This window comes from Microtus pennsylvanicus, chromosome 18 (genome assembly GCF_037038515.1).
Source record: "Microtus pennsylvanicus isolate mMicPen1 chromosome 18, mMicPen1.hap1, whole genome shotgun sequence".
Taxonomy (NCBI): domain Eukaryota; kingdom Metazoa; phylum Chordata; class Mammalia; order Rodentia; family Cricetidae; genus Microtus; species Microtus pennsylvanicus.
In genome coordinates this window covers 17,227,878-17,248,294 of record NC_134596.1, presented here as the reverse complement: position 1 = coordinate 17,248,294, position 20,417 = coordinate 17,227,878, and the positions used below count along the sequence as shown (strand labels likewise).

Here is a 20,417-nt window from a genome sequence, read left to right as displayed (position 1 = left end):
AGTGGCAGCCAGCCTCGGGAAGCCACAATAAAGGGATTGCTCAGGGAGTGTTGACCCAAAGGGTCACACTTGAGTCACAAGGCCAGATGCAGGTGTATTAGCCCTGAGGGAAACTGCAGGGCTGGGGAGGAACATTGCCAACAGCTGGGACATCTGCTTGGGCTCAAAGGCAGAAGGGAGAGTGAAGGCTCGCAGGGCACAGCAGAGCTTGCCCGTCTGTGCTCTGTGTGTGGCAAATGCAGGGAGGGAAGGGAGGGTGGCAGGAGAAGGACCACGTGGGGCAAGCTAGGAGGAGGTTGGGTAAGAGGAGGGACTGTACTTTGCTTTATGAGCTATATTTCTATATATCTATATAGATACAAGTATGGATAATTTTCTTCAAATATACCCTGGCTGTGATATGGAGAATGTCTTAAAGGGACCAGGGAGGAGCATGAAAGGCTATGTGCTCATGTTTGCAGTCCCTCAGATTTCATGTATTGACATGTGATCCTTGGTGGGGTTAAGGGGTGGGGCTTCTAGGAGGAGGAGATTGAGCCATAAAGGTAAGGCCTTCAGGAACAGGGCTCATGGATCTTTAGCAGAGAGGCCTAAGAGAGTTTGATCTAGTCTTTTATCAAGTGAAGCTAGAGGCCACTGTCTGTGTAGCAGAGGACTCCTCAGCTGACGCTGGGAACTCGAACCTTCACCTTGGCTTTGCTTCCCATGCCCCAGGACTGCGGCCGTAAGAGTCTGCTGTTTATAAATTATCCTTTCTAAGGTGATTAAGACAGAAGTTACAGCAGCACCACAGCAGGGAGCCTGTGGCTCTGCCTCTGGTGATGACAAAGACAGAAAGGAGCAGACTGGATAGAAACATCTGGAGACAAACCAGCGGAGTCTGCCGGCGGTGCATTCAAGGCCATGCCGAGCCTCACTCTACCGTGGTGTTCTGGTAGGGACCTCCAGCCCTCAAGTCTCCATCCCGGACTCTAGCTGTTGAGACCCTAAAATTTGGGGCCTAAATGGAGGTAGTTGGTGCCATGTGTAATCCTGGTAAGCAGGATTTTAGAGTGACAATCACCTGGATACAAGGGCTCCTTGAAGAGGCCTCTATGTGGGCAGTGGCTAAACCTTCCCTGGTGGTGCATTCGCTCAAGTCTTTTGAAAGGTGTGAAGAGATAGATGCGGCCAGGCAAGGATATAATGGCTCTTGCTAAGTATTAGGGACGAGATGAGAGGTGCTGTCATGGATTCATCACGGATTGAAGTGAGGTATGCCAGCAGACAGCCTTGGCAGCAGACGGAATCAAGTTGCCTACAGCTAGAGGGCTGGGGTCAAGGGTTTTGTTTTTGAGACAGAGTTTTTGTACATAAACCCTAGCAGTCTTGGGACTTGCTGTGTAGACCAGGCTGGCTTTGAACTCAGAGATACACCTGCCTCTGCTTTAAAAGTGCAGGGATTACCCAGCACTCAGGAGGGAGATGCAGGCACATCTCTGTGAGTTCAAGGCCAGCCTGGTCTACAAGAGCTCGTCTGAGGACAGGCTCCAAAGCTACCGAGAAAGCCTCTCTCCAAAAACCAACCAACCAACCAAACAAACAAACAGAAAGGTTCTGGGATTAAAGGTGCACACACCACATCTAGCCAGGCCACATTTCTTTGAACATAATGACCAGGGAAGTGACAGAGATGAACTTAGTAGAAATCCACCACAATAGAGGCTGGCTATTATTATTTTAAATGTATGGGTGTTTTATTAAGAAAATATTTATTTATTTATTATGTATACAATATTTTGTCTGCAGGCCAGAAGAGGGCACCAGACCTCATTACAGATGGTTGTGAGCCACCATGTGGTTGCTGGGATTTGAACTCAGGACCTTTGGAAAGAACAGGCAATGCTCTTAACCGCTGAGCCATCTCTCCAGCCCTGTATGGGTGTTTTGCCTGCATCTATGACTGCACCACTTTCATGCAGTGCCCATGAGGGCAGAAGACAACATTGGATCCCTTGAGGCTGGGGTTACAAATGGTTGTGAGCTGCTGTGTGAGCACTGGGCTCTAGCCAGGGTCCTCTGGAACAGAAGTCAGTGCTCTTAGCTACTGGACCAGCTCTGTAGCTCCTGTACAGTAGTTCTTAACAGTGAGAAACTGGGAGGTGTAATTTTTAAACTGAGTGGAGGTGTCAGAGGGGCAGCAGGAGGAAGGCCTGGCCTTCAGAGAACCCTAGAGACAGTTAAGAGATCCATCTGTTAGGGCAAGATGGTGGGGAGCTCATGAGGGTTTGACTCAATTTATACATTAAATAGAAGGGACAGCTGACCACAAAAGTCATAGCACGTGCTCTGATTTCCACCCTCAGCCAGATTTCATGCTTAGAATCCACGGACTAAAGGTGAAGTCGGGTTCCTGGAAGAAAGCTAAGAAAGTTGTCAGTACCAGTTTTTTTCCCCCAAAGGAATCTTCTTCACCCATTTATCTTGTGGAAGGTACTGTAGACATCTTGATTATTGCGGCACACTGGATCCACGTTGTAGCCAGAATCCAGTGCGCCACCGTAGTCCCCCTTTAAAAGTCAGATAATACGTAGACTTGCTTCAGGACCATTTTGGTTCCTAGTGGCTCACATGGGTTCATGAAGCCTCCTTGACTCTGAATGTAGAGTTAGAAGGGATGGAGCTGGTCATAAAGAGCCATTATAGTGTCGGGCTAGGGGGAAGCCTGTGAAACCTTCTTATCCCTAAGAACAGGAGAGAATTGTGACATTCAACGTTGTAAGAATGTCAATTTATTATATTATATTGGGAGCTGAGGATAGAACGTAGCACTGTGTGCATGCTAAGCATCGTCTCCCCCGTTGAGTTATCTATGCCAGCTCCAAGAATAGCCTATTTTAGTGTTGCTTCAAGATGTAAGGAACGAGGCAGGACATGGGATTCCCAACACATTCGTATGCAATGGCTGTCTTGGCCTTAAAAGTGTAAGAATCCTGTTTGACGACAGTGGATTCCCACAACTTGTAAAATTACATTTATTTGTACATGTGTGGGAAGACATGTGTGTGTATGACATGTCATGACAAAGCATGTACAGGTCATGACACATGGACGTCAGAGGACAACGTGGGGAGTCAGTTCAGTCTTTCCACTAGGTGGGTGCCAAGATGGAAAGCAGGTCACCAGTCTTAGCAATAAGGGCCTTTGCCCTCTAAGCTATCTCCCTGGCTCTGGACTTCCACAGTTTTGACCACAAATTAGCCCCCCAGTGAATGGCTCTGGGTGTTTATGATCTTTGTTGGAACACCATCAACATGGTTCAGACACAAGGAGAATGATCGCTGATTATCCACTTAGGAGGGGCACAGCTCCCCCACTATGTTCTGAAAGAGCCAACACTGCATAGAACCTCTGAGGAATCATATTGCTAATACCATATCCAAGGCATGACGATAACCAGACCAGATGGGAAGATGCCACAGGCTATCCGGGAGGCTACAGTAAGAAACATACATCATCCAGCACAGAAAGGGAGCCTGGCTAAGCCAGACACCAGTCACACTTCCGGGATAGAATACCACACGGTGCTGCATCCTGCTTCCGCTGTCAAGAATAAATGGCAAAGCTAAATCTGGCGGTACAGGTTTCTGTAATCTAGCTCCTCGGGAAGCTGAGGCAGAAGGGGTGGATTACAAGTTCAAGCTCTGCCTGGGCTACAGTGTGGGTTCAAGGGCAGCCTGCCCTGAAATCTTGAAGAGGTCCGTGGGCCGGGGATGTTCAGTAGTAGAGTGTTTGTCTAGCACGAACAAGGAAGAGCCTGGTTCAGTTTCTAGGTGGAGTCCTCTGGGTGCTAGGGTGGTCCGCAGAGAATCAATACTTTAGTGGCAGGGCTAAGCCTAGTGGTGCCCATAACCGGTGCCCAGAGGGGACCTGAGAGCCACTGTGCAGTGACTTTGGAGCACTTCCTCTACTGGAGAGACTTCGCCTGTCCCAGCGCTGGCGAGCCTTCGCCTGTTCCAGCATTCTCTTGGGTATTCACAGATACAGAGAAAGCACTTAAGGGTTGTACCCGGGACCAGCCTGCAGGAGCCACGTCTGCATGAGCTGATTTGATCTAGGAGCTGGAGCCTGAACCGGATGCTGAGACTGGATGGGACTCCAGGGGCAGAACATGTGAGCTTCACATGTCACGATGTATGATGATTTTATGTGTCACTTTACCTGGCCAGAAGATGTCCAGCTGGCTGCTAAAACATGTCTGGGAGAGTCGGTTGGAACCGACAATTGAGCAGAATGGACTGTCTTCATAAAGTGGGCGGGTACCTCCAGCCAATGGAAGGCCCTGTAACAGAATGTAGTGGTACCCTCCAGCTAATAGAAGGCCCTCTAACAACGGGGTGGATGAGATGAATTTCTTCTTCCGGCACTGGCACATCCCAGGCCTGGAGCTTCCTGTAGGACTGATCACATCTCTTGGGGAATTGTCTGCGAGTTCAGGAGCTCTAGGGACTAAGGATGCTTATTTGGGAGAGATACCCTAAATGCTTACAGCCTTGGGCCTGGGTGAAAGGCAGATATAGGCTGAGCCTAAGCTACGCCAAAGTTACCCCATCACTTAGAGAGCTAGTGGAAAAGTAGGGAATGTGGTGCTGCAGACTGGGGGAGTGGGTGGGTGGGAGCTGTGGAGGGGGAGGGGCGAGTCACAGGAGAGTATCCTTGGGAGCTAGAGAGGTCTTCAGATGGTCTAAGCCACTTGACACTGGAAAACCATTGGTGACCCATTAAAACCAGTGCCAGAACAGAAACAGGGCATGAAGACTATTTGGTTGGGACCTTCACCCCAGCCCCCTGGCATCCATATGTACAAGGAGTCTAAAAAATGTTTAGTTAAAAGTGTTACTTTGGCTCCTAACATCCTTATCCAAAAAAAGCCTGGAATGTTTGGCTGGAGGCTTCACCCCAGCTCCTGACATAAGCTCTTCCCCTGGGAGTTGCCTCAGTCCAAACTCCACCTCCGAGAAAGCCCGCCTAATGGCGACCTCTCCCCAGGGAGGGTCAAGACCACTCCCACAGGCTATTTAAACTGCCCCCCAGAGAATGAACACATGGTCTCCCAGTTTTCCATGGTCTTTTGGTTCTCCGTTCCCCCTCTCCGTGTTTCCCAGGGTGGGGGCACCCGAGAGTGTTGTCATCCGTTAAACCTGGGTGTCTTTTAATTTGGCCTGATTTAGTCTGATTGTGATTACTGCATCAACGGAGAGGTTTGTTGATCGGAAAATACTTAAGAAAAACCAGGGTGGAGACCGCAGGGCATCAAGGAGACAGCACAGAGGGCAGAGCTGTGGCCTTGGAGGACATTGAGCACTGCTTCACTCTCAGAAGTAGAACCAGATAAAGCCAGATTTGTGCCTGGTTGAGGGCAGAAAAAAGCAGGCTTTTGCTGGGGCCCTTCGCACTGCTTTCCCTGCTGTCCCTGAGATCAATCAACAGCCCCTATGGTCCCGACTTCTTCCTTGAAGTTCCTGTGGCTTGCGTGTGTATTTCCTGTTGTGTGCTCTTCTAGGCTGGTCTGCAGAAGAGAACTGTGGAGCCCCAGGAGGCTGTCTGCTCTTCTGTGTTCTGGACTGTTCTAATAAATCCTCACCAACGGGGGACCATGTCAGCTCCGTCTAATGAACCAGAAACACTAAGGCTACTCAGTGTTCAGATAAATCCCTTGCTCAGATCTCTGCCCCCAACCCTCACCCCTCCATGAGTCGGCTCTGAGAAAGGAGAAAGTTCTCCCAAGTACTAGGGGCAGGTGAGGGATGCTCCCCAGTGTGACCCCTATCTACACATTTTCTGGAGCTGGGGTATAAACACGGTTTGTCCCTGACCTCATGCAGAAGTAAGTCTAATCCTCAAGTCAGATAGGCAATGGCTTTGAGAGGGTAGGACTGTGGTGTTCTGGCTTTAGGGCCTCTGGGAGGTGATCAGGATTAGATAAGGTCAGGGGGCAGAAGAGGGAAGAAGGCCAGAGGAAACACGCACACACCTGTTCCTTATTTCACCAGGTGATGCTCTGTGCGGCCTTAGGTCTCTGGCAGCAGGAAAGCTGTTATTAACTGTAACCTCTTGACCTTGGGTCTTTTGAACCACGGACCAAAATATATTTTTCTTTACCTGCCTCGGGCATTTACAATAGCAGTTGAAAATTGGGTTGGGAGACCCAGTAAGGGGGGTGAGGGACAGGGCAATGACTTTGAAAGCTTCTTGGTGCACATTTTGGATACTTTTCCAACCTTAATGCCTGGGGATATCTTTCTCCCTCTTGAGATGGAGTGCTCCTCTCTCACCCCAGCTGTGACACACTTGCCTCCAAGCAGACCCAGGCAGGATCCACATGGCTGTCCCAGTTATGAAGACATGGTACATGCACTCTGTCCATGCCCTCAGAGCCACTGGTAGGGCTGGCAGCAGAGGAGGGGCCGACAGGAGGTAGGGTGTTGGGAGAAGTGAGCGCCCACTGTGACATGGCCAGGATTTGTGCTCTATGCACTGTCATTCACCCCAAAAGATGAGAGAGGTGACTGGACCTCATTGGCACTGCCAGACCTTGGCATACTGAGGCAGGGAGGGGGCCTGGGATTGAAGGCTTTATTCGCATTTCCTTGGGGAGACACAGGCCTCCACCAGCGTGGCATTTTCTAGTGACCGCTGTGGCCACAGTTCCCCACAGCCAGGTCTCAGGAGCACCAGGCTACTGCCGCAGCAAGGGAGGACATCACCCCCTCCATCAGTCCCAGAGGACTGGCTTTTGTCTTACATCCCAGAGAGCTTAACACCATCGTGGAAAAACATTTTATTACGCATGTTCAACTTGCTTCCAATGAAATGATGAATTTTTCACGTACGATGGCATCCGATGCTTGTCACCTCTTTTTTTTTTGTCGTCTCTCATAACCAGCACCCAAAAGTAAAACAAAACGGAACAGAGCCCACAGGCACAGTACTGAGTGTAAGTTAACTAGTGGGAAGTATATACATTTGACTTTAAAATGAAAAAAAAGAGCAAAGGTGAGGTGGCCGCCGAGGCTCCTTTCCTGTGCTGATCTAGAGAGCCACAGACAGCTGCGAGCGGTTTGTCTTGCACCGGTATGAATAGCACCATAAAGACTGTGAGACACTAGTGACATATCTGTGCGACCACAAAGGTACAGTCCTTGAGTCCCAGTGCGGGCTTAGCACAGAAGCATCACCGCTGTGAGCCCAGAGCTCTGGTGGCTCTGGGCGGAAACAGAACGGAAGTGTCACGGTGGAGCTCAAAGTGACCAGCCAGCGTTTGCTCGGAAAGCGTGCTTGTGGGGGAAGCACTGAGGGGCTTAACATTAACAGTGGGGCTCCTTCGGGGGACAGACAGGTGGCCGTGGGGCACGGGGGACGGTGCACACCTACGGGGACATGCCTACACTTGCTCTGCCTAGGTGGGCCTCTGCAGACGCACCAGGAGGACTATGTGGCTTCCTGAGCTGGCTATGCTGGCAATCTCTTTGCTTTCTGGCTCCAGGATATAAATGTCTTTGGGTAAATTAACAAGATGTTGGGTTGAGGGAAAATTGGCAGCACCTTCCCTTCAACCCCCGCAAACTTCCTGGAATCTGTGGGGTTTAGAAACAAGTTGGGGAGTCTGCTGGTAAGCAGATGTGAGTTGGGGCGCAGTGTATAGCACAGCATCGGGGTGATGACTAGTGGGTTACTTCATCCTGACAGTCTCTCAGAGCACCGAAGGAGGTTTAGCATCACTCCTTTTCAATTCAAGTGGAATCAAATTCAATTCCCTGCCACTCCTACCACGTCTCTGTGATGGGCTAGTAAAAAATCGAAAAACAAAAAAAAACAACAAAAAAAATAAAAACCTAAGCTAAAATAGAAACAGCACCAATAAATCACAAAGCACTTAGAGATGATCGCATGGAAACCGGCCCAAGAGCTTCTATCAGACACCAGGAGAAGATGGGCCTCAAGGTAGTTCCAAACATAAGCACCCACGAAACCCAACCAAGATGTGAAGCAAGGCTAGCCAGCCACAGTAGCCAGGAGACTGGCAGCTGATCTGCTCTCAGAGAGCTCAGTCTGGTCACTTCTCTGAGCTCCTGGAGATAGGAAAGTTCTGTGGCGGGAGTGAAGGCATGGGGATAGAAGAGAGGACCTTCTCCATCCGTTCAGGTCACATCGGAATGGGTCAGTGAAGAGAGCTGTGAGCCACGAAGAAGGTACCAGGCGTGAGATCTGGGTTAGAGGACTTGATGGACGGGCAGCAATTTCAGCCAGGTGGTGTTCCTCCACAAGTCCCGGCACACCTTCCTCGCGCCCAGATACTGAAGTTCAACCCTTATGCTGCAGAACCCAGGACTGACTGATGCGTGTCCTCAGACGTCCTGAGCGGCATCCTAACTCCAGAAGAAAGGCCGATGGAAAGCTACTTGGCCAAGATGGAGAGTGTTTTTAATGTACAAAGCCTTATAGAGTGCTGGCCAGAGTGGATACGCCTGGAGGCAGAGTAGGAGCTGGCACACCCCTGAGGGAGCTGAGGGCACCTTTACGTCAGGTACACAGGTACCCTGTGTACCATGTGCGCCTGTCCCATTTCATAGCACCTTAAGGAAAGGTTCCCCCCTCTTTCCCTGTGGGGTATACCTCTGAGCTCTGAAAAGTAGATGGCTCCCCAAATCCAGCTCTTCGGGGATGCCCCCCACACAAGTGGGGTGCAGAGTTACATGGCACTGGGATTCTTGTTGGTCTACTCAGATTTTAAACTCTCAGGGGCAAGGTTTCTAAGGCAAGGCTCAGGATTTTGAGACCATGTTTTTGAGGTGGGCAGAGGCCAAGTCTTGATCCTTGGGCCCAGGCAGCAGAGCCCTCTCCCAGAGAAGCCGTAGCTCAGGCTGGTCAACCAGGGCATTGCTGGCCTTCAGGACAGAGCCTCTTCCAATGTGATATCTCATTTCTAGGATATTTCCACAAAGCGACTTCAAGTCGGAGGAATTCAAATGTCAATGGAAAGCCAGGACAGAAGCACTAAACACTCTTGCTTAATCTCTCTCTCTCTCTCTCTCTCTCTCTCTCTCTCTCTCTCTCTCTCTCTCTCCTCTCAATAATTATCTGCCAGATGAGCCCCTTTGAGGTACATAAGATCTTGGAAGTTAAAATTCTTTTGTGACTCTTGTGTAGTTTTTCCTTGGGAAGCCATCCAGTGGCCGTTAACAGTATATTACGTTCAGGACGAATGGCAGGGTCAAGTCCACTCTCTAGCTCTAAGCAACTGTACTCTCGAGGCAGCCTTACTGTAGGCGCAGAGCGGTGCTTTGGGGGTTCTGGCTGCAGGGCTGGTGTGCTTTTGGGTGGGGTGAGGGCTCTCCACTCACTAACTGCCAGACCTCAGATCTTGAGTCGGAGCACTGGGCAAGCACCGTGCTATATGTCATGAGCTTGGCGGAGAGGGTGGCTGGCGTATCTTATTTGCATAGAAGTCCCTACAGGTCTGGCAGCAGCGCTGGTACCACCGCATGTCCTGGCAGAGGTTCTTCTCTCGGATGACCCGGCAGTACACTGTCCATTGGTCTCGTGTGCATTTGTAGGTCAGAGCAGCTAAGGGGACAGCGGAAAGAACACATGAGTGCCCAGAGGTTAAAGCCCCGGTTAAATAGATAGAAGCCACCCATGATTGTTTTGGTTTCTCTTACCTTCAAGTACGCATTAGCCTTACATAAATTCATCTAGGGCTATATAGATGCTATTTTCTCCTGTGGATCCACTTCTGCATTCAGCCCCTGACTGAGGTACCCTCATTGCCTTTTCAGAGCGGGAGACACTAGAGAGTTTGTTCTGAGCTTGGAGGAGCTGGTTTGTGATATACCATACTGCTTCTGTTGGCATTTATAAAACACAGGGGCATGGACTAGTGGACAGTAGAGGGTCCACAGAAGCATGAAGTTGAAGGGTAAACAAACAGTTCACATTTCTCTCAGGGTCTTAGTCCTCTAGAGAGAAACCCTTGCATCCACGAGGTCCCTGAAGAGATACCATGTAGACTCACGCTGGCAACAGACATGGGTGTCGCCTCTACAAGCTCAGCGGCTCCCCCTGACTCACAAGGAAGCTGCCCGAGAGCCCTTGGTGGCAGGTTAGGGGCTCTGCGTAGGAGCGTGGACGACTCAGGTGACAAGGCTCTGGGCATGCCCCTCAGGAATTAGCTAGAGCGGGTTAACTTAGGTGGGAAAACCCATCCTGAGAGCGGGTGGCTCTTGTCCCATAGCCTGGGGCCTTGAAATGAATAAAAAGGAGGAAGGTCATCATCACCCACGCTCTTTCTCTCTGCTTCCTGACTGTGGACACAGTATGGCCATTTGTCTCAGTATCATGAGCTCCCCAGGAGAGGAGACTGTACCCTTAAAGCGTAGCCCAGCAACCCCTTCCACAAGTTCCTTTGGTCAGTATTCTGTTGACGCAGTAGATGGCCCTCATGTCATCCCGTCACTGGCTGGACTATGGACACGTAAGCAGTCTTGTTCTGAGCACTGAGAGCAGAACTGCTTACGGGAAGACTGTCACCTCTCCACCCCGTCTATGTGCAGCTCTGTCGTGGCACAGAGGACCCGTGCATTTATCCTAGTCACTCTTTCCGGAAGGAAAGAAGGGGGTCAGGGTTGAGGCTGTCCTGCCTTGTCAGAAGAGCGAGAAGGATACCCCAGGGATTGTGGGGGGGATGGACAAACACCTCTGAACCTTCTTCAGCCCGAGCAAATACTGGCGCCTCTAGTGCTCAAAGAAGGTGGCTCTCTGGCTTACAACAGGGGGACAGTGGCACCCAGAAGCCAGGGTCAGGGGAGGTACTCACCAAGGCGAGGGGAGGTGATGGTGTTCACATTAATCTTGTCATTGCAGACCTCCTGGTGGCATTGCCTGTAGGCTGCAGGCTTGGACAGAGTGGGACACTCACTGCCATGGCGTCCAGTCACCTTGTGCATGCACTGTACCACACGGGACTGGAGCCCCTTCCCGCAGGTGGACGAGCACTGCCAGAGACAGGGATAGCCTGAGCTAAGGGTCTATGAGATATCCCTCCCATAAAGCCACTCCTGGGCATGTCATTCCCAAGTGCCTCCAATGGCTGCAAGTCAAGGATGCTCATTGCCTGCTAGAAGCAGGCTATGTCTCACTGAAACATACACCGGATCCTTGGCCCGCAGAGGCTGGGACAGGCCCTTGAGGCATTGGCCAGTCAATGGTTCATCTTGACTGCTGACTTGATGAGATTCAGAATCACCATGGAAACAACTCTTTGGGCATCCCTTTTCGGTAATAATGACTACATTGGGCTGAAATGTGAAGAACCAGTGTGAGTGGCGCGTTGCCATGGGCTGACAGGTCTTGGGCTGAATGTGTTGAACACCAGCAATCAAACTTACCACTTCCTGACTGTGGGAACAATGTAACCAGCTACCTTAAACACCTGCCTTTTCCACCATGAAGGACTGTGCCGAAAACCTTAAACAGAAATTGATTTTATCTGGTATTTTGTCAACGCAATGTCACTGATACAGAGGTGATCAGGCAAGGTATCGAGGGCAAGGCGCCCAGGATGAGATTAATGCCTTTATAAGAAGAAGACTAGAATGTTCTCACCATCAAGTGAGGATGACAAGATGGCTCCCTGCAAACTAGGGGACATCGGTCCCATGTTTTGGTGACCCTGGCATAAAGACAACTGCTCGACCAGTCTTTACATCTCAGCACAGAAGTCTGAGCAAGATGAGACCCTTGAAGATGACAAACTTGTGTGTCCTCAGCCATATCTCCCACCACACACAACATTCTCACTGGCTCGAGCCCAATCCTACTTGGAGAAGGACTGTCAGTGACCCATGCTTGCAGCATCTGCTGACTGCATGAGGCATCTGTGGACTGTGCCTTTGGCCCTCGAAGTTTGGGAACGTACATCCCATGTTTTCAAGGGCCAGTTTCCCTAACGGTGCTTTTTTTCAGTCCCTGACTGTCTCCCAGAGTAGCTTAGTCCTCTCCCCGGATTTGGCTCTGTTTTTACTCTCCCCAGGCCCCCATAAGTCATTCCTCCACTAAGTTGGTTTCCTCCCAAGTAGAGACCCACAGCCACGTGTACACCTTGTTCATCTGGTGTCCCCAGAGCACCCCTCCCCGATTTATGGGGTTCTGAGGACACTCTGCAAAACTGTAATATAGCCCAGGCTGCACAACAGCCCAGCTGGAGTTAATAACAGTGTCCAGGTAGGGAGAGTAAAGGACTGTCCTTAAAATGCAGCGTGCGCAGAGAAAGCCAGGTGCTATTCTTAGCCCTGTTTCCTTGAGTCTCTCCCATCCTATCTGGAAGAGGAGGAGAGCCTTCCTGGGAGGTGATGGGGAGTCACAGGCCCAATGGAGGCACTGGTGTACCATTTTGCCTAGGGAGTCATTGCCAACTCCCTTTCAGAGAGATTTCTGGGAGCAGGGACTTTGCCTTCCTGTCTAACAAGCAGGATCATGCTATGGAGTGTAAACATTCAAGGGCATGCCGTTTGGAAAGATCACCAGTCTTCAATCACAAAAGAAGGCAGCTCCCCACCAGGGGCCCCTCAGCATGTTCCGACCAGCTCAGACTCTCTGACGTGCAAGGCTGTCCCTAAGCCTGGCTTCGTGCCCAGGTCTGTGTCCCGGATACACCCACCAGAGGCTTCCCGCCACCCAGAGAATTCAGCCGGCATTGCCAATGCAGATTTCTAGGTGCCAACCTTAACCTCAGGAGTCCATATCAGGGTTCATAGATGTCTGAGGGCTGCTGAGGTGATACAAGGAATTCCCACTCACAGGGAGCCCTCAAACATGCTAGAGCAATGTGAATTTTAAGGGTGTCTTTTAGAAAGCTAGGACTGGCTGCAGGAGTAACCTGGTGAGCTTTGAAATAAAAAGATCCTGATGTCTCCACCCCCACAAAGAAGTACATCAGAGAAGGCCAGGGACATCACTCTTTTTTTTTTTTAAGATCGTTAGGTGGTTGCAGTGGGTATCTGGGACTGAAAGCCCCAACTTAACCCGCATTTCTGTGCTCTGTAGAAAGGCGAAGAACTCCTCCCATGAAGCCATCATGTATTTCTATCCAGCTAGGCATGGTTAAGCTGGAATGACGTCCAGCTGCAGACCCGACTGCCGGGTTTATGCAGAGCTGACAGGTGGGCTCGGATGGAGGCAGCAGTCACAGCTCCCATTCAAATAAATGCTTTATGTTTTTGTAAAGAACAAAACTGCTCTGGGCTCAGGGGCAGCGAGGCATGCTTTCAAATATTTCGTAGCCGAAGTAGCGTTTGGGAAAACGCCACTCATCTGAATAACCCCAACCAAGGTTCCTTATGGGTCTTATGGAAGATGGCCCAGAGGTTAAAAAAATGAAGGCAAAAATTTTAGCTACTGACTCCTAGAGACAGGATTTCATAATTCCAAAGAGAGGGGGGGCGGCATAAAATGTATAAAGACCACTTATCGAAGTAATCACACCTACCGAGTTCACTTGAATAAGGTCAGTGACAGAAAGGTCAGAGATATTGTCAGTGCAGTCACACCAAGGAAGAGCAAAGCCACACCATCTGGTACAAAGCCATTATCAATGCAATGTCACACTGACTTGGGACCATCCCATCAGGCGATGAAACGTCAAGCCATGCCAGTCAACGCAAATCTACATGAAGGCTTATGCCGCGAGGCCCCTGGGGAGCATCCCACTCAGAAGCTTCTCAGTGAAGCTGGAGGGGGAAGACTTTGGGTGCCCTGCTAAAAAGCATGGGTGTCTCAGGAGATGCTGGAGCAGATAACACAAACGTCCCATCATGATGGATGGAACTATATCATTCAGCGGTGAGTTCATAAGGCTCAATTTAAAACTTGTAGAAAAAGAAAAGGGCTATGTCTAAATCTGATGTGGGAGTGTCATATATCAATCTGTTGATTTCATTGTTTAAGCAATAAAGAAACTGCTAGGCCCATTTGATAGGCCCACCCTTAGGTGGGTGGAGTAAACAGAAGGGAAGGCTGGGAGGAAGAGGAAGTGAGGTCAGACTCCACAGCTCCGCTCTCCGGAGCAGACGCAGGAGAGACGCCATGCTGCCCGCTCCAGGGAAGACGCACGCTATGAAGCTCCAACCCAGGATGGACTTAGGCTAGAATCTTCCCGGTAAGCGCACCTAGGGGCGCTACACAGATGATTAGAAATGGGCTAAATTAATATGTGAGAATTAGCCAGTAAGGGCTAGAGCTAAGGGCCAAAGCAGTGTTTAAATGAATACAGTGTCTGTGTAATTATTTCGGGGCATAAGCTAGCCGGGCAGGGCAGGCGGCTTGGGGTGTTGGGGACGCAGCCCAGCCCCGCCGCTCATATTACTACAGATGACGCCCAGACATGGGGCTAACTAAACCCACTTAAAAAACCTGAGAAGGCTTAAAAATAATGGAGAGAGAGTTTAACACAGATTTTTGCTGTTTGTTGGTGGCGTGCTGTAGAGAGATTTCCTGATTCGGCAACAGCAGCAGAAGAAACGCTGTGTCATTTCAAAGAGTGGCTTCCTGGGGCTGTGCCGCCAGTGCAAACTCTGGCTTTATGTTTGTGTTCCCGCTTGGGATCTGAAGGAGAGTGCTCTGAGACCTTGACGATGACTCAGAGCTCCGCGCCTGCTCCTGGGCAGAAGGCAGAATCAGGCTTAGGCAGGCGGAAGAGCATGGCGGATTTCTGCTGCCATACAGAGATGTGTTTTCAGACTGCGTAGTGCTCTGCGTGTCAGATCTGGATGTAACTTGGATGAAAAGAATTTCTGTGCTGCACGCTCAGTCTCAGAATTAAAGTGCTGAGTGCCGCTCCTACCTGGTAGCCTCAAGAGGCTTCCTGACTCAGCTTTAGCTGCAAAACTCTGCGGCTCATTAAGAGGTCCTGCCACAAAACACTTAAACAGTGTTGATGAAAAGCTGAACACATGCTTTTCGGTTTTCAGCCGTAGCAGGAAAAAAGCTGTGCCGTTTAAAAATGCCGGCTTTCTGGGCTGTCCTGCCAGGGCAAACTCTGACTGTTTGAGGCAGGAGGGCCGGCTACCGAGAGAGGATTTGAGTGTTGTCTGTTGTAGCTCGCTGGCTGGCAGGGACCTTGCAGCCTGTACCTCAGCCATGAGGCTGGAAAGCTAAGGAATGGACTGGATCTAGCTGGCAAAGCCACGCCTTTAGTCCTACTGATATTGCTTGGCAAATTAAAGGCTCTTGTCATCAGAAAAAGAGAGATATACAGTAAAGAGAGATTCAAAGACAGAAAATTTCTGAATGGTTTAAAGTGTGTTAAAAATATATGCAGACTAAAAGTTAAAATTCTTAAAGCAAACTCCTGTGACTTCAAGGTGTGGTAGCACACGCCTTTAATCCCAGTGCTTAGAAGGCAGAGATAAACAGATCTCTGTGAGTTCAAGGTGTAGTAGCACACGCCTTTAATCCCAATGCTTGGGAGGCAGAGACAGGCGGATCTCTGAGAGTTCAAAGACAGCCTGGTCTACAGGGTTATTCCAGGTCAAAGATATGCGCTCAAAAAGCAAAAAGTTAACCTAGAAATGTTGCAGCTTAGCGCCTAGTGATTTAAAGGTTTAAATCAAAAGTGCTCCTGGATAGTAAAAAATTGCAGATTCACAATAGGACAGATTCAGACCACTGAATGAGTCACACTGTTGGATGAATGTACGTAGGCTTGGGACAGAGAAGAAAAAGAATGTAGAGAATAAAGTTAATGGTTTAAAAAAAAGTAAGAGTAAAGTCTTTAAAGAGACAGAGTACAGATAGTTATAGATATAAATAAAAATAAGCCGCGTAAAGATGGAAAATTCACAGAGAGTCTGGATTATGTACATTGTGTTTTCTTTAAATTTTTTGACTGTGAAGGAGCTAAGTACAGAGAAATATTTCATTATATGGGCTGCCAAGCTAAACCAGAATGGATATAAGGATATTACGATTTCGAAATTTGGATCTAAGGACATGATGCTTTGGAAAGGAGTTTCTTCTTTTGTTTTCACAGAGGATGAGACCCTGTTCATTTCTTCTATTCCGATTTGGTATGATGGACCACGTCCTCCTGAAGGGTTGCTGTGAACATCTTCAGAAAATTGCTTTGCTCAACTGCCAACTGAGATAAACCTGGCACACAGGTTACACCCTAAATAATCTGATTAACGACGCCCCCATTCAGCAGGAAGCAGTTTGGAGAGAAAAAACTGCGCCCATGTTCCCAAATATGGTTTATAAACGTTCTTTTACATTTAAAGGGGGATATGATATAGGTATGAATAATTTGCATTAGTATAGATTTTGCTTTATTTATAGAGATTTAAGGTCAATTTTGTTATATGTATAAATGTTTCTGATGTAACTTTTACTTGATAACTGTTTTGTTATATGTAATTTTGCTATGTTAAGGTTAAAGCCTTCCTTTTTTTGTTTAAACAGAAAAAGGGGAAGTGATGTGGGAGTGTCATATATCAATCTGTTGATTTCATTGTTTAAGCAATAAAGAAACTGCTAGGCCCATTTGATAGGCCCACCCTTAGGTGGGTGGAGTAAACAGAAGGGAAGGCTGGGAGGAAGAGGAAGTGAGGTCAGACTCCACAGCTCCGCTCTCCGGAGCAGACGCAGGAGAGACGCCATGCTGCCCGCTCCAGGGAAGACGCACGCTATGAAGCTCCAACCCAGGATGGACTTAGGCTAGAATCTTCCCGGTAAGCGCACCTAGGGGCGCTACACAGATGATTAGAAATGGGCTAAATTAATATGTGAGAATTAGCCAGTAAGGGCTAGAGCTAAGGGCCAAAGCAGTGTTTAAATGAATACAGTGTCTGTGTAATTATTTCGGGGCATAAGCTAGCCGGGCAGGGCAGGCGGCTTGGGGTGTTGGGGACGCAGCCCAGCCCCGCTCCCCATATTACTACATAAATCCAGATGCCTAACACACAAGTTTAAATAATTGGGGCTAGCGGGATGGCTCAGCAGGTCAAGGTGCTCTGGCTAAGTACAAGGAGAGAACTAAGTTCCTCCCTAAGTTTCCTCTGACCTCATAGGCCTGCTATGGCATGTGGGCTTTAGTATCCCACACTAAGGACTTCTCAGGAAATAAGAGCGGAGAATTAATTCCCACTGACGATCCTTCTGCACTGGCTGCGTTTCGGTTTGAGCCTGCCCCTAGCCTGAGTCACACAGCACACAGTCTTGTTGGAAAGGCCGTTGGGTTGAGTTTATCATATTAGGGAGTGGCTGGTGGGAGGTGAGCCTGCCGGCACCCTGCAGAAGTCTGGGAAATGACGGGCCTCGATAAACATGGGAAGAGTTATCACTATTAACAGCAAAGGTGTGACTGAGGATAAAATAAGCTGCAGGAGGCACACCAGGAAGCTGCAGGAGGCACACCAGGAGGCTGCAGGAGGCACACCAGGAGGCTGCAGGAGGCACACCAGGAGGCTGCAGGAGGCACACCAGGAGGCTGCAGGAGGCACACCAGGAGGCTGCAGGAGGCACACCAGGAGGCTGCAGCAGACACACCAGGAGGCTGCAGGAGGCACACCAGGGGGCTGCAGGAGGCACACCAGGAGGTTGAGGGAGGCACACCAGGGGGCTGCAGCAGACACACCAGGAGGCTGCAGCAGACACACCAGGGGGCTGCAGGAGGCTGCAGGAGGCTGCAGGAGGCACACCAGGAGGCTGCAGGAGGTTGAGGGAGGCACACCAGGAGGCTGCACAGGCACACCAGGAGGCTGCAGGAGGTTGAGGGAGGCACACCAGGAGGCTGCGCAGGCACACCAGGAGGCTGCAGGAGGCACACCAGGGGGCTGCAGCAGGCACACCAGGAGGCTGCAGCAGGCACACCAGGGGGCTGCAGCAGACCCACCAGGAGGCTGCGCAGGCACACCAGTAGGCTGCAGGAGGCACACCAGGAGGCTGCAGGAGGCTGCAGCAGACACACCAGGAGGCTGCAGGAGGTTGAGGGAGGCACACCAGGAGGCTGCAGGAGGCTGCAGCAGACACACCAGTAGGCTGCAGGAGGCACACCAGGAGGCTGCAGGAGGCTGCAGCAGACACACCAGGAGGCTGCGCAGGCACACCAGGAGGCGGCAGGAGGTTGAGGGAGGCACACCAGGAGGCTGCAGGAGGCACACCAGGAGGCTGCGCAGGCACACCAGGGGGCTGCAGCAGACACACCAGGAGGCTGCGCAGGCACACCAGGAGGCTGCAGGAGGCTGCAGGAGGCACACCAGGAGGTGGCTCTCTTTAATTTGTCAGGCTGCTACCCTGTCACTAGAATCTAGCTCAGGGTTGATCTGGCAGCCAGATCTCCAGGAGCACACTTGGCGGAAAAGGGACTGTTTTTGCGTGGCACCTTTCTGGGACCCCAGGCTCGAGTTACAGAGAACAGAGGCATACTGTGAATTCCATTCTGTGGCCTCCCCTGAGGCCCCAGCCCTAATTAAAGAGTGAGGAGTTGACAGTGTCTCCTGATAGCATCGGAGTCTGCCCTGGAGCCTTGCTGGGAAGCCATTCTTCAGGCTTTTACAGCCTAAGCAAACACATCTATACAAACAGATCTGGTCTTGTCTGAAGCTCTCTCATGGCTGCCCCCCACCCCTTCTGTAAAGGGGCTCCGTCCATCAGCTTTTACTGTGGCTCCCTAAGACTCAGCCCAGACAGAAGTAAACCCGCCATAAATTCATGAAGGAAAGCTTATGTCAGGCTAAGTAAAAGATGCTCTCCTCCCTGTCCTTTGGGAGCAAATACCTATAAAACCCTTTGTATTCTGCCTGGTGACCGTGCAGCCCCAGCACCCTTTGCTTGAGCAACAAGGGAGGGAGAATCAAAATCAAAGACACCTGAGGCAGAGGTGCCCTGGGGGAAAAACAGTGTGGAAATAAAGATTTTCCGTGGTTCAGTGGTTGAGCACTTCCTTAGGTGCAGGAAGAGACCCTGGTTTACAGCTTCATTCGCAGCAGCACAAAAACAAAACAAAAAATAAAAAAAAAGCAACCAAGAAACTAACAACACCCCACCTACACTAAAACCAGTCAGGATGTAGACTCAGGAAGTACAAAAACAGAGATTAAACTTGGATTTTCTCATATGCTCTTAAAAGCAAATTACCAAGTGACTAGGAAAAAGAGATTGTTCCCTGGTTGGAGAAGTTTATGCAAACAGGAGGAAACGGGATGTCGGGCCCTTGTGACGCAGCAGTAGCATCGCCTGGCGTCTCTCAAATAACAGTAATTATAATAGCCATTATAAGCAGGATCTGCCTGTTACTGTGCCCTGGGCTTACCGATGGTCTAGTTCTCACGTTAACAGTCACGTGGTCAGTGCAGTGCTTGGAGCACAGTGGCTGATCGTCTGTAGGAGACGAGGGGCACCTTCATAGCAGGTGTGAGCCTTGAGCCTTATGATTCCAGACTTGCGACTTGAACACCCCCAGCAGGAGGAGCCAGCCCCCTCCTCCCATTGCTGCCCAGAAGCTCTGCCCTAAGACACCCTCCTGGCAAGAAGGAATTGCCCGTTCTCAGCTGTAAGAAAATGTAAACACTAAATTCTAATGGGATGTTTTCAGGATTTAATTATAAAAATATGTTACAAGAATCCTATGAGAGAAAAGGTGTCCTGTGGGAACTGTTTTTTGGGGGGGGGGTAGAGGAGTTCAGATCAGGCTACCCTGCCTGTACTGGGACTGGGTAGACTGAGGCAGGAAAGAGCTCCCAGGGCAGCAGGAAAGCACTCCTAGCCTTTTGAGGGAATCTGAAAGCCAGCCTGCCTCTGGTGGGTTCATAGGAGACGTGGAGAAGGAACCCCCACAGTAGCTCCAAGTTCTGTTGGTCAGAAAGGTACCTGGCTGGTGAAATGTCATTGGTTCCTCAAGGCCTTTCCTGACAGTTTTCCCTCCAGACTTGGCAGAGACAGAACAAACCTGGGCAGCTGTTGAAACCAGAAAGAGCTGGTCTGGACAATAAAAAAAACCTCCACGATAACCTTGCTAACTCTGACATGGAAGGAAAAGTTAGACTCAAGCATGCACGTACGCACACACTCCTTCCCGCTTTCACGCAGTCTTGGCTTGGTGTCCAGAGCCTCTCCTTCCTCTGAGTTTGCAACCTGACAGCCCTGATTCAGGTTGGTCTTTATAGCCAGAGAGCCAGAGAGCACGACACCCACTAATGATCTATCTGCAAGGGCTGGTGATGTGGGAGTCCCCTCTGTAAGCTGTGAACACCATTAGTGAATAAAGAAACTGCCTTGGCCTGTTGAGAGGGCAGAACTTAGATAGGCGGGGAAAACTAAACTGAATGCTGGGAGAAAGGAGGCAAAGAGAGAAGCCATGTAGCTCCGCCGGAGACAGATGCCAG

General features: G+C 50.1%; 1 protein-coding gene across 1 annotated transcript in view; it reads right to left on the bottom strand.

Annotated features, from left to right (window-relative positions):
* Nucleotides 1–6,807: 6,807 nt before the first annotated feature.
* Adamts17 (ADAM metallopeptidase with thrombospondin type 1 motif 17) overlaps nt 6,808–20,417 on the bottom strand; it is a 315,038-nt gene continuing 301,428 nt past the window's right edge. The window contains exons 22-23 of the mRNA XM_075952745.1: nt 10,856–11,033; nt 6,808–9,606 (exon numbers count right to left, since the gene is read on the bottom strand). Of these exons, the coding sequence (XP_075808860.1) occupies nt 9,440–9,606; nt 10,856–11,033 (345 nt within the window). The 3' untranslated portion in view covers nt 6,808–9,439. The remainder of the gene's footprint in view (nt 9,607–10,855; nt 11,034–20,417) is intronic.